The sequence below is a fragment of the Medicago truncatula genome, chromosome 1 (assembly GCF_003473485.1).
Source record: "Medicago truncatula cultivar Jemalong A17 chromosome 1, MtrunA17r5.0-ANR, whole genome shotgun sequence".
In the NCBI taxonomy this organism is placed as follows: Eukaryota; Viridiplantae; Streptophyta; class Magnoliopsida; order Fabales; family Fabaceae; genus Medicago; species Medicago truncatula.
This window is the reverse complement of record NC_053042.1, coordinates 48,009,968-48,023,908: the sequence shown is the minus strand read 5'-3', so window position 1 is coordinate 48,023,908 and position 13,941 is coordinate 48,009,968. Positions and strand designations below refer to the sequence as shown.

Here is a 13,941-nt window from a genome sequence, read left to right as displayed (position 1 = left end):
TTATATACACAGTGTGTCACACACTCACATTATAATTTATGATTCCAGGATTCTCTCTTTTTTGCTTAATTTCTTCACAAGTCAAATTTTACTACTACCTTGTTTTTTTGTTGTTAGTGCAATGCAAGTAAGCACAGTGTGTCAGTCACTAAACTGAACAACACTTCTGTTAGTTCTTTCTTTTTCTTTTTCTTATTTGTTTTTTTCCTTACAGCTAGAAAGAACTATTTGTTACAAAACTTGTTTTATCAAGAAAAGAATCACTCTTTCATATTCATTTATACGCTCCAACACTTCCCTCCTTTAATGTTTCAATATTTTCTTCTGTCTCTGACATTGTTTGAGTACTATGTATAGTTACGTGAGGTGGTTTTTTCCTGTGATGTGTTTCTGAGCGTGTGTGTGTGTGTGTTTAATGCAAAGTTGTGTTCTGTGTTTTATAGGAGATGACAGAGACAGATAAGAGTTGTTTTTGAAGAGGGTTTTGAAGATTCATGTGATTGTGTTTCTGAATGTTAGTTTCAATGGACACTAATGGAAGATTAGTTGCAGGATCACATAACAGGAATGAGTTTGTTCTTATCAATGCTGATGACACTGCAAGAGTGAGTGTAATTCCATTTTCTTTATCTCAAACTTGTTTCTTGTTTAATACTTGCTCTCTTAATTGCTGTGAAGAATTTGTAGCTTGAATCATAGCCTTTAAAATATGTGATTATTTCTCTGAATTTGTTTTCTATCTGAGCTGCAACAGGTGTACTAGTTTATTTTTTTCACCCTTTTGTTGATGTATTCTTGGAATTTTCCATCTAAGTTCTTCCATTTGATTTTACAAATAATCAGGAAAAACTGTTTCACTTGTCAAGTATTTTTGTAATTGGGTCTCTGAGGGTCTACTATAGGTCATTTTCTTGTTGTTTCTTTCCCTTTTTATGATTTCTATATTTATTTTTCTGAATATCAGTGCTGATAATTAACTGCATGAAGGTTTTTCACTTTGAAGCTGCATAATTTGCATAGTGAAAATAATGTACTGTCTCATGTGTGCATGTAACATTTATTGTTCTTATCAAATGCAGGTGAATGCTGTGACAGAATTGAGTGGACAAATTTGCCAGATCTGTGGGGATGAGATAGAGTTTACAGTGGATGATGAACCTTTTGTTGCTTGCAATGAATGTGCATTCCCTGTGTGTAGACCTTGCTATGAGTATGAAAGACGAGAAGGGAACCAAGCTTGTCCTCACTGCAAAACTAAATACAAACGCATAAAGGGTAAGCCTTCAACCGACTTTTTTTTTCTTTACTTTGTTATATATAAGTGGAAGAAAAAGTTTTGGCTAACAAAGCAGAGCCAATATTTGGGTATGGCACTCTGCAGTTGGAGACGTAGGCACATTTGGCCGAACTCCCTGATCAAATCCCGCGTGTTATTTGTTTGTATTTTTCATATCTGTTTGCTTTTGAATGAGGGTTGCTTTTCTAACAATCAGGTAGTCCAAGAGTTGAGGGTGACGAAGAAGAGGATGGGATTGATGATTTGGAAAATGAGTTTGATATTGGAAGCAATATCAAACATGACCCTCATCACATTACTGAGGCCATGTTCTTTTCTCACCTCAACAATATCGGTCGGAGTTCACAAATGAATGCTTCAAGAATCACCACGCCATCAGAGTTTGACACGGCTTCTGTGGCTGCTGATATCTCTCTCCTGACATATGATCATGAGGTTGAGGTTAATTAATTTTCAAGTCTGTTGTTCAAGTTCTTGATTTGTTTATATAATTTCTAGCTTTTATTTGTCTAATTATGAATTTTGTTATTTAAGGATCCTGGGATTTCTTCTGATAAACATGCTCTCATTATCCCTCCATACAAGCTCCGCGGGAAACGGGTTCATCCTATGCCTTTTCCTGATTCATTTGTGCCGGGTAAGTTGTTTTTGTTTTGGTTTGCATTTGCTCAACATTTGCATTTTGTGTCATATTAACATATTGCATGTTCAAACTTATTTCTATGTTGCTGGTGCTATTGCAGTTCTACCAAGACCCATGGATCCTAATAAAGATTTGGCTGTTTATGGCTATGGAAGTGTTGCATGGAAAGAAAGAGTGGAGGAATGGAAGAAAAAGCAGAATGAAAAATTAGAGGTGGTTAAGCACGAAGGTGACAACAATGTTGATGAGTTTAATGATCCCGATTTGCCAAAGTAAGTGCTATTATTTAATTCTTACCATTTGATCTAAATACTCATCTGGTTTATATATTGCACGAACTTGTTGCAAAATCCATTTCTTACATGAACTTGTACTGTTAACAGAATGGATGAAGGAAGGCAACCGCTATGGAGGAAGTTACCAATCAGTCCAAGCAAGATAAATCCATATCGAATCATTATAGTACTCCGGATCGCTGTTCTTGCTCTCTTTTTTCATTACAGAATTCTCCATCCGGTCAACGATGCATATGCATTGTGGTTGACATCAGTAATATGTGAAATTTGGTTTGCTGTATCATGGATTTTGGATCAGTTTCCAAAATGGTCTCCAGTTGAGCGAGAAACATACCTTGATCGTTTATCACTGAGGTACGAGAAAGAAGGAAAGCCGTGTGAATTATCCGATATTGACATATTTGTTAGTACTGTGGATCCTATGAAAGAGCCTCCTCTTATAACTGCAAACACAGTTCTGTCCATCCTAGCAGTAGATTATCCGGTGGAAAAAGTGGCGTGCTATGTCTCAGACGACGGTGCAGCTATGCTAACATTTGAAGCCCTTTCAGAAACTTCAGAGTTTGCAAGAAAATGGGTTCCATTCTGCAAGAAGTTCAGCATTGAACCGCGGGCTCCTGAGTGGTATTTTGCTCAGAAGGTTGACTATCTAAAAGACAAAGTGGACGCGGCTTTCATCAAGGAGCGTCGTGCTATTAAGGTTTGAACTAATTATTATTATTGGTTTGCCTTGTATCATATCTGTAGTCTCAAAACAAATGATGGTTTCATTGCATTTGCTTGTGGTGTTTTGAATCTTGTTGGTACAGAGGGACTATGAAGAGTTAAAAGTGAGGATTAATGCATTGGTTGCAATGGCGCAAAAGGTTCCTGAGGATGGATGGACAATGCAAGATGGGACACCTTGGCCTGGAAACAATGTCAACGATCATCCTGGAATGATTCAGGTGAGTAGCGTTATATGATACTACTTCAATCCAAATTGGCTGTGTTTTTTTGGAAAAAGTTCAAGTATGATGTACTTGTGCAGGTTTTCCTTGGACAAAATGGTGTTCGCGATATTGATGGGAACGAGTTACCTCGTCTTGTTTATGTGTCTCGTGAAAAAAGACCTGGATTCGAACACCACAAAAAAGCTGGTGCTATGAATGCCTTGGTAGAGTCTCCCCTCTCTCTGTCTTGCAGATAAATTTTTTGGATTACTCATGCCATTTAATTTTCCTGACCAATTTGTGTTTTTTTTATCAAGGTGCGAGTCTCGGCAGTCATATCAAATGCTCCTTACATGCTAAATGTTGATTGTGACCACTACATAAACAACAGTAAGGCCCTTCGTGAAGCCATGTGTTTCATGATGGATCCTACATCAGGGAAAAAAATATGCTATGTGCAATTTCCTCAAAGATTTGATGGAATTGATCGTCATGATAGATACTCAAATCGTAATGTTGTATTCTTTGATGTGAGTAAGAATTTATTGTTGACTTATGCTACATGTGCTTTGGAGAGGAAAAGCTAATATCCATTTCAATACATCTATATAGATCAATATGAAAGGCTTAGATGGCATCCAAGGACCAATATATGTGGGAACTGGGTGTGTCTTCAGGAGGCAAGCACTCTATGGATATGATGCTCCTGCCAAGAAGAAACCACCAGGGAAGACATGTAATTGTTGGCCAAAATGGTGCTTCATGTGTTGTGGATCAAGAAAGAAGAATAGGAAAGTGAACTCCGGTCCAAGAAAGAAGATAAGGGATAAGGACGTCGCAAAACAAATACATGCACTAAAAAATATAGAAGAGGGAATTGAAGGTACATGAAAATATATTACATTTTGTGCTGCTTATGTGTTAAAGGGCTTTAACACTTTTTCTTTTCATGCTACTTGAACTTATTTGTGTTTTTGAAATCATCATCACAGGAATTGACAAGAAAAAGTCACCGCTAATATCGCAACTAAAATTTGAGAAATTTTTTGGACAATCGTCTGTTTTCATAGCTTCAACGCTTATGGAAGATGGAGGCATTCTAAAAGCAGCAACTTCTGCATCACTCTTGAAAGAAGCCATCCATGTTATCAGTTGCGGTTACGAAGACAAGACTGAGTGGGGAAAAGAGGTACGTATGACACATATCATGTCTCTTTAAGCTTGAGTTTATACAATTGTGCTAAATTCATATCCTCTTTCAGGTTGGATGGATATATGGTTCCGTCACAGAAGATATTTTAACAGGTTTTAAGATGCATAGTCATGGTTGGCGATCGGTATACTGCATGCCTAAAAGGCCTGCTTTTAAAGGTTCAGCTCCTATAAACCTCTCGGATCGTCTGCATCAAGTTCTTCGGTGGGCGCTTGGATCTGTTGAGATTCTGTTAAGTAGGCACTGTCCTATTTGGTATGGATATGGCTGTGGCTTGAAATGGTTGGAACGTTTGTCTTACATAAACTCGGTTGTTTATCCTTTGACGTCAATTCCCTTGATTGTCTACTGCACCTTGCCAGCTGTGTGTCTTCTAACTGGGAAGTTCATAGTTCCTGAGGTAGGATCAAATCAAATACATTGCATTGAATTTTCATTCTAGGAATCCATAAACATATAGACCCTGTTTGGATAAACAGTTTAATTAAGCACTTATAACCTAAGTGTTTATCTTATAAGTTCTTATGGATAAGTTATTTCTAAAACCAGATATAAAATACAATCAAACTGTTTTTATATCAGCTAGCTATCCTGGAGAGCTTATAGCAATAAACTGAACGTTGCTTACGTCATAATCTGTTTCTATAAACTCTTCCAAACAGGTTTGCAAGTGTTAATGTCAGTAGATAAGTTCAAATAAGTCACTCCAAACAGATTCATATTGTTGTGAATTGTGATGCATTGTGAGTTTTTAGCTAATGCTTTTCCCCCCCTTGTTAACAGATTAGCAACTATGCTAGTATCATTTTCATTGCACTTTTCATCTCTATAGCTGCAACCGGCATCCTAGAAATGCAATGGGGAGGTGTTGGTATACAAGACTGGTGGAGGAATGAACAATTCTGGGTCATCGGGGGCGCCTCCTCACACCTTTTTGCTCTCTTTCAAGGTTTGCTTAAGGTTCTAGCAGGGGTTAACACAAACTTCACTGTCACATCCAAAGCCGCCGATGATGGAGACTTTGCTGACCTCTACATCTTCAAGTGGACATCATTGTTAATCCCTCCTTTAACCTTGCTTATCCTAAACATAATTGGAGTTATTGTTGGTGTTTCAGATGCAATAAACAATGGCTATGATTCATGGGGTCCATTATTTGGCAAGTTATTTTTTGCTCTATGGGTTATTTTACATCTTTATCCATTTCTTAAGGGTGTTATGGGAAAACAAGAAGGTGTTCCTACCATCATTTTGGTTTGGGCTATTCTTCTGGCTTCAATCTTTTCACTTCTATGGGTTAGGATCAACCCCTTTGTGTCCAAAAATGACATTGTGTTGGAACTTTGTGGGTTGAATTGTGATTGAGAAATGGAAGTCTTATATCATTAGATACATTATGTATATTTTTATGCAGAAAAATCTGCCATATGCATAATATTTTTGTTATTGTTGCAAAAAAAATAAAAGATTGTAGCTAGTGTATGTAGATATAAAGGAGGTAAATAAGGGGAAAATTGGATTCAGGATCAAGTTGTAAATTGCAATGGTCAATGAGGTATGGAGATTTTAATTTATGATTTTCTTCTGAATAATGTATATAGTATTTGTTGTAATCAGAGGAATTTCCATGTGCTTGAAGTCCAAACACAAGAAATGGGATATATAGTGGTTTTGCATTATATTTTGTTGCAGAATTAGTTTAAACTCAGTTTTTATGCTACTAGTCCTTACTATAGTATATTGAGAGAGCAAGAAGTAGAAATTTTTCATTACTATACTTTTATGGGATCAGTCACTATCTAACAACCAAATAATTGATTAAGATATTAAATGCTTCAGTTGCCATCTTATAAACCACTTTTATGTATGAACAAAAGTACTTGGAAATTAATGTATTAAAAGCTTTCTGTGTGAGCTACCTAAAATCCAGCAATTTATGATGTTACTTTCATTATAAAAAGCATTTGGAGTAGTTCTTATTGTGAAAAAGGAGTCTGTGCAGAACTACATCACTGTCTTGTGAAAGCTGAATCTGATTCGATTATAGAATAGGTCATTTCCTAACAAACTATCCAAGTAAATGGTCTGTTTTCTTTCCCTTGTTTTTCTTTATAAAGTAGATACAATAAACACCACATCTCACAAGCTAGCTTGTGTTTCTGAACTCAATAGGACGGCATTAACACCGGTATTTACACGTGGCAGCTGTCGTTTTTTTTAGGGCGTGGAAGCTGTTGTTTGTAAAGTAAATTTAATTTAACTCACCCAACTTAGAGTGTTTGGTTGCACGTCTGGTGGCGCCGGCAGGTTTATTGAGGCAAAGTTGTTGCGATGTCAAGAAGCTACAAAACGGAGCTTCTATCTAACATGGAAATCTTGACGTGGTTTGTGAAAACGCAGAAATCTCACCAAGGAACCAAATATAGGCTTAATTCAGTTTGGAAATACGGTGAGTTTGAGAAGAAAAAAAAAAGTTTGGAAATACGGTGAGTTTGAGAGAATCATGCTGAGTCATTGTGATTTTGAAAAAAACTACAAGTGTAGCAACTGTAAAATTTGTAAAATCAAAGTGCCTCGTTGTGATTTCAGCTATTTTGTAAAACCAGAGTTACTCCCCGGCCGTAATTTTAGCAAACTTGCTGTGATATCAAACATGCATTTGTAACGGTTTGGGACAATGAAAATTCATGTTCAGCAATGTAGCAGCTTGCGAGGAGTTTGTCTTTTGTACTAAGGTGTCACTTGTGGCTAAAACAATATTGTAAATGATTCCACGTTAAGCCAAAGTCATATAAACCATCCTCTTTTTTTTCTTTTGATGAAATAAACCATCCTCTTTATCCCTACACTAAGATAAGTTTCTTTTATTAAGACAAGTTGTGACTTGCGTAATAAGCATAAAATTTCACTAAACCTTTTTGGGGAAAAATTGCTACTTGTCTCAAACATGTAGAGCTGTCAAAACGGACCGGCCCATATGGGCCGGCCCGTTTAGCCCGAATAAATATAGGGCTTGGGCCTAAAATATTGAGCCTGAATTTTAATAGGGCTTTTTAGCCCGGCCCTTAAAAGTCCGGTATCCGTTAGGGCTAGCCCGAATGGGCCGCGGGTAGCCCGTTAGCCCGCATAACAAAAAAAAATTCTATAAATTATATATATTTTTCAAATAATTATTTACTTAGTTGATTATCAAAGTAAAAAACAAAAGTGAAAATTCAATGAATTAACACAAATATAAATGTAATATAAAATTATATTTATTCATTTCGTTATTTATAGTTTTAAAGATCGAATATATAAATATTTATAACCATAACATATCTAATTTATTTAAAATCATTTTTCTCGTCGTTTTAGTTTACGACGTTTGTACGAAAATGTTTACAATTTACTTTTGTGCTAGACATTATTTAAACATATTAAAAATATTATTTATAAAAAAATTATAGTAGTGTTTTATAGTATTTTTTTAAAATAAAAAATATATATAATTTTTAATACGGGCCGGCCCGTTTAGCCCGCGGCCCGTGTAGGGCCGGGCTCGGGTAATATATTTCAAGCCCGTTTTGTCAACCGGGCTTTTGGCCCGGCCCGCTAAAGCCCGAAGCCCGCTAGGGCCGGGCCGCCCGTTTTGACAGCTCTACAAACATGCCAGCAAGATTAAATCAAGTGTTTTCACAAAATAAAAATAAAAATAGAGAGATAATAATATCAAGAGAGTTCCTAACATGCATATTCTACAGGGAAAATTGTCCACTTAATTCAGAATTCTATGTCTCATGTTTTCATTGAGGGGGAAACATTTTTAATTGAAGAAAAATGGTAGTGAAATTGACAAACTTAAGAGTGAAGTTCATTTCTTTGTCCTTCATTATCTCCACGGATTCCATGCTTCCTTCATGCCATGAAAATCTATGTCCTGCTCTTAAATATTTTTCCACTGCCTGGATTGCTTGAGATCTTTGAACCAGGGTCAACTAACATATGTGTAGCCCTAGAGAGAAATTTAAAATTAGATTTGTTTTTTCATAATTTGAAATTAGACCTTTTTAATTTGGGTTATACGATCGCTTTATATATACATCTTTTGGATATATACTTCTTTTCGTACATATTGCATTGTTAGAACCGCAACTCAATACAAAAGATTAACAAAATAAAAAATGCAAACAATGAACATTAGATACATACTTGTTAACAATCTTCGGTCAATTGTGTCTGTCTATAAAACCCTAGCTACATAGCAATCACAATTTCGTTTTATTGTTAGCGAAATATTGGAGTTTAGTGCACAACTTATATTTAAGTACTACAGTCTATAACCACATGGGTTGATATGGTGATATTGACTTGGGACCGGAATGGATTGTTTCGATTTTGGAAGGAAAAATCATTTGATCCAATCTTTTCGGGTTTGTTATTTGTTCATCCAATTAGTTTGGTTTTAAAATCAAATCCAATCCAAATTTTTTCGGTTTGTATTTGATTGGTTTTCGGTTTTCATTGTTGTATATTTTTTTTATTTTCTTTTAAGAAAATATATTATTTTATGACATTTCATAATAAGGTAAGGTTACGAAAAAGATGAATAAGTAGAAAATAAAAGTAACATAAAGCAGATAAAATAGTAGGTTAAAAAAAATAGTTACATAATCGTAAATTAATACTCTTTCCGTTACAAAATATAAGCAAAATTCACTTTTTAGGTTCATTCATTTAATGATGTATGTGGTCCTAAAAAGTGAATTTTGCTTATATTTTGAGACGGAGGGAGTAATATTTCTTAAAAGAACGAAAAAAAAGTCAGCATTATTATAGAACAAATCTAAAAATTAGTTACAAAATTGTAAATTAAAGAAACATTTCTAAAAAATTCATATAATAATATATATACAAGTATAAATATTTCGGTTTGGATTGGATTTGATCGGTTTATACTAAGGAAACCAGAAACCAATTCATTTAAAATCGCGGTATTTTTTTATTTCGGTTTTTGGTTTGTTTTGGTTTTTAGTTTTTTGGTTCGGTTATTGCGGTTTGCATTGGATTGGATTGAACATGAACACCCCTACCTGAAAATGTGCTCCTCTTCGAGGTCTCAACTTTGATTCTCTCTGGTTTCAATTTAGGTGAGCTAATTTAACTTCTTCAAAAAAAAGTCGAGACTCTGGAATGTGCTCATTTATGTTAACAACTTCACTTTTATGCTTTTCAAATTATTTGACAAGTTGCCAACGCATGAACAATTTATATTTGTAATGACGTCCTTATGGAGTTTGTGGAATAGTAGAAACACAAAGCAACATGATGTCATTGACACCTCTCTCGCTTCCATTGTTACCTGAGCAAAGGACATACAACAATGAGAGTTGCATGCAAAGAACAAAACTATCGGTACACAACTGAAATCATCTTCATACTTGGATCAAACCCTGCGTGATCATAACTCTTTCAACAACAACTATGTCTCTTAGTATATTATGTGTTTTAGAGACTACGAGGCTTCTTTTACTTGAAAAATCATATTATTTTTACTTTTTGACACCATCCTAAAAGCCTAAACCATTGGCTTGCGAGAAGCCATCAAAGGGGCCATATAAAAGGGAATGCATGTTTTCTTGTTTGAAGTAAATTGTAAATCTTTATGAGATGCTCTTGCCACCACAAATGCTCCTCTTAACGAGTTTGGTGATCTCGTGTCTAAATGTAGAAGTCTCTTACTTAGTAGATCCGACTTTATAGCGTTGTATGTTCGAAAAGTTGTTCAATGTTCATAATATTACTAGAGCTTTCTTATCTCATTCTAACCCCTATAATTTTCACGATGTATCGACTATTTTGTATTTGTAGATTTTGAATTAAATGAGTTAACTTTGTCGTTGGTCAAATATACATATTTTAATATATCTAAATTTTTTAAGTATCGGACCAACCACATATTTCTGTTGGAATTTAAATTTGAGAATATAATAATGAATGAATTTTCTATTTTCTCAAAAAATAATAATAAATGTAAGAAAGTTTTTGAAGGTGGGCTTATTGGATGCAGCCCAAACTGATAGATGAAAAGGCCCATAGAAATCTAAAGCCCTGTCTATAAAACAACATGAGTATAACTAGGGTTTATTAGGGTCTGTGTACACTTCTCTTGCGTAGCAGCGGCAGACAACAGCAGCAACAGCTTAGGTTTGTTTTCCCATTCTCAATTCTCTCAATTCTTTCATTCCTCAAACATTGTATCAACGTTCTCATTTTGTTGTTATTTTTGAAGAAAGAAGAAGATGTCTCACAGGAAGTTTGAGCACCCAAGACACGGTTCTTTGGGATTTCTCCCAAGAAAGCGTGCTGCTCGTCACAGAGGAAAAGGTATCTCTTTTTTTCTTATTCTTATTCATTATGTTGTTCAACACCGTGTAGTTGTAAATTTGTTAAGCAAAAATGGCAATCATTTTGTTTGTTAGATTGGTTTTAATGGTTGGATCTAATGATATAATGCTGTTGACTGTTGTATGATTTTGTTTCATTCAGTCATTTGAGCTGAGAGTGTTTAATCAGATTTAATTAATTGGTCATTTGAGCTGAGAGTGTTTAATCAGATGTAATTAATCGGCTTAAAACCCTTCTGAATGTGTAATTTGAGCTGTTTTATTCAATCATATTTAATTAATTTTCTTAACCTTTAATAACAAGTTTTTTTTAAATAAATTTTCTTAAAGCCATTGATAATTTTTTTTTTTTACGTTAAAAAGAAGTTTTTGATTTTTTTGTTTAATTGATGTTATCTAAATTGTGACTTGGTTGCTGTATGAATTTGACTAATGCAGTGAAGGCTTTCCCTAAGGATGACCCAACCAAGCCACCCAAGCTAACTGCCTTCTTGGGTTACAAGGCTGGTATGACCCACATTGTCAGAGAAGTCGAAAAGCCAGGATCCAGTAAGTAGCATACCCTTCAAGCTGTTTTACTATTTACTGTTTGAAATGGATAAATGTTACTGCATGTTCGTTTTTTAATTTAATGTTTTACTAACTACTATTTACACTTGAAATAGATAAATGTTTCTTTATGTTTGTTTTTTTCAATCTTGTAGTAACTCAACTATTTAAGCAATCTTTAATTGCATAGCCATATTTTTTTACTGATTTGTTTGTTATATCTTAAAATTGGGATTGATTTATAATAGCAAGGTTTGATTATATCTTGACATGGCATTTTTCAAAATACACTGTTTTCTTGTACTTCTTGTACTTATTCACTGTATAGCTTTGTCACTGAAGTAAATCTTGTTTTAATTGTAATTGTAGTCTGAATTTTATTTTGTTTTTAGTTGTATGCCTAAAGTTCATTTTCAGCCAAATCTGGTTGTGCATTTTATAATGCCAACAATGTTGTGTTCTCGTACTTTTACATGTAATCTAATGTTTCTTATTGAGGTAGTTATAATTATGTATTACCCTGATTTTCAGAAATATATTTAAACATTAACTTTTTTTCTATCTCAGAGCTTCACAAGAAGGAGACTTGTGAGCCCGTGACAATCATTGAGACACCTCCCATGGTTGTTGTCGGTGTTGTGGGTTATGTGAAAACTCCCCGTGGTCTTAGAACATTGAACACTGTGTGGACTCAGCATTTGAGTGAGGAAATTAAGCGTAGGTTCTACAAGAACTGGTGCAAGTCCAAGAAGAAGGCTTTCAGCAAGTACTCAAAGCAGTATGAAAGTGATGAGGGGAAGAAAAACATTCAGACCCAGCTTGAGAAACTGAAGAAGTATGCAACTGTTATCCGTGTGTTGGCTCACACTCAGGTAATTGCCAAATGTGCTGTTTACTTTTTACACTCTTTTGCAACTCATTCTAGGAAGTAGTTGTAATTCGGAATATATTTTGAAGGTGGACTGTATATCTGAATATAATGTTGATTTTGTTATACTTTCTTATTGTTTTGTTAGATGAAAATGATGAAAATATCTGTGCAAACGCAGCACTTGGGTGCTATGAGCGGCATTTTCCACACGAGATTTCTGACTCTAGTTTATAATTGTGTTTTTTATTTTATTTTTGGCTATACTTTTTGAAAAATGTAGTCACCGTTGATGGTGGTTATGTGCCACCCTTTCTGGAACTTTATTTTGGAGGAAGTTTTTACACTATACTGCCTGTATATCTCAACGGTTAACATAATGTCCCTTATGACTTCTATTTTCTTGTGAGACGAGAATGATGAAATATCTGTGCAAACGCAGCGCTAATTAGTTGCTATGAGCGGCACTTCCACACGAGATTTCTGACTCTTATGTATGATGAAATAACTCTTGATAACAATGCATTAGTCACAAGAAATTGCTGTGTCGCATACTATAACTTGGTTTTTGATATCGTTCTTTTATTATAGTGTCATAATTTTGACAATAGGAATATTTACATAGTAATATTGTTTCTTTTAGTTGAATTATTAATTCTGAATGACTCAAGTATCAAATGAATCCAAGTTTTCTAACATGTGAATGTTTACCTTTATCTCAGATCAGGAAAATGAAGGGTTTGAAGCAGAAGAAAGCCCATATAATGGAGATTCAAGTCAATGGTGGTACCATTGCACAGAAGGTGGACTTTGCATACAGTTTCTTTGAGAAGCAGGTTCCTATTGATGCTGTGTTCCAGAAAGATGAAATGATTGACATCATTGGAGTGACCAAGGGTAAGGGTTATGAAGGTGTTGTTACTCGTTGGGGTGTTACTCGTCTTCCTCGTAAGACTCACAGGGGTTTGAGGAAGGTTGCATGTATTGGAGCTTGGCATCCTGCTAGAGTTTCTTTCACTGTTGCCAGAGCTGGTCAGAACGGATACCATCACAGAACTGAGCTGAACAAGAAAATTTACAAGCTCGGCAAAGTTGGAGAGGAGACCCATGACGCCCAGACTGAATTCGATAGGTGAGTAACATGCTCTGATTGTTCATTGGTTGCAATAGATTACAATTCAGTGTTTATGTTTATGGTTACTTGCTCTGATTGTTTATTGTTACTTGCAACATATTTCAGTTTAGGAAAAAATGTTGATTGTTTTATTCTATCAAGATGAAAACCAAACCTATCCAACCTTTTTTGTTAACAGGACTGAGAAAGACATTACACCTATGGGTGGTTTCCCACACTACGGTATTGTCAAGGAGGATTTTCTGATGATCAAGGGAGGCTGTGTTGGTCCCAAGAAGAGGGTTATTACTCTGCGCCAGTCCCTTCTTAAGCAGACTTCTCGTCTTGCTCTTGAGGATATCAAACTCAAGTTTATCGATACCTCTTCCAAGTTTGGACATGGTCGTTTCCAGACAACATCAGAGAAGCAAAAGTTCTATGGACGCCTCAAAGCTTAATTATGGTAGTAGTTTTGAAATGTTGGGAACTTGTTTTTCATGTTTTGTTACCATCTGTTTTAAACTATGTACTGTCTCCATCTGACATTTTAATAACTCGATCCTCGGGTTATTTTAGTTTTCCTATTTATTACTGCAGTACTTTTGTTTCAATTTTGATTTAGTTGTTTCCATTATACTTCCAA

The 13,941-nt window shown here is 35.1% G+C and overlaps 2 protein-coding genes across 3 annotated transcripts; both read left to right on the top strand.

Annotated features, from left to right (window-relative positions):
• Positions 1-6,060, top strand: LOC11428008 (cellulose synthase A catalytic subunit 5 [UDP-forming]). Of its 2 annotated transcripts, none has more exons than XM_039829909.1 (14): positions 1-127; positions 444-605; positions 1,080-1,275; positions 1,494-1,732; positions 1,832-1,934; positions 2,041-2,212; positions 2,324-2,936; positions 3,046-3,183; positions 3,267-3,392; positions 3,486-3,698; positions 3,781-4,051; positions 4,161-4,357; positions 4,431-4,781; positions 5,165-6,060. In XM_039829909.1, exons 2-14 carry the CDS (start codon positions 513-515, stop codon positions 5,744-5,746), a joined length of 3,294 nt encoding a protein of 1,097 aa, XP_039685843.1. In that variant the 5' UTR covers positions 1-127; positions 444-512; the 3' UTR covers positions 5,747-6,060. The 2 variants fall into 2 exon arrangements, with proteins under 2 accessions (XP_039685843.1, XP_003592086.3); XM_003592038.4 differs by having other exon boundaries at positions 25-168.
• Positions 6,061-10,429: 4,369 nt separating this feature from the next.
• Positions 10,430-13,941, top strand: LOC11428007 (60S ribosomal protein L3-1). The gene is made up of 6 exons (XM_024786233.2): positions 10,430-10,567; positions 10,653-10,747; positions 11,206-11,316; positions 11,884-12,188; positions 12,907-13,316; positions 13,498-13,941. The coding sequence occupies exons 2-6, from the start codon at positions 10,663-10,665 to the stop codon at positions 13,754-13,756; spliced, it is 1,170 nt and encodes a 389-aa protein (XP_024642001.1). The 5' UTR covers positions 10,430-10,567; positions 10,653-10,662; the 3' UTR covers positions 13,757-13,941.

Coding starts and splice junctions, on each gene's coding strand:
- LOC11428007 (XM_024786233.2), top strand. CDS start 10,663: ATGTCTCACAGGAAGTTTGAGCACCCAAGACACGGTTCTTTGGGATTT. Junction 12,189..12,906: donor GTGTGTTGGCTCACACTCAG/GTAATTGCCAAA, acceptor CCTTTATCTCAG/ATCAGGAAAATGAAGGGTTT. Junction 13,317..13,497: donor GCCCAGACTGAATTCGATAG/GTGAGTAACATG, acceptor TTTTGTTAACAG/GACTGAGAAAGACATTACAC.
- LOC11428008 (XM_039829909.1), top strand. CDS start 513: ATGTTAGTTTCAATGGACACTAATGGAAGATTAGTTGCAGGATCACAT. Junction 1,935..2,040: donor TCCTGATTCATTTGTGCCGG/GTAAGTTGTTTT, acceptor GTGCTATTGCAG/TTCTACCAAGACCCATGGAT. Junction 2,937..3,045: donor AGGAGCGTCGTGCTATTAAG/GTTTGAACTAAT, acceptor TTGTTGGTACAG/AGGGACTATGAAGAGTTAAA.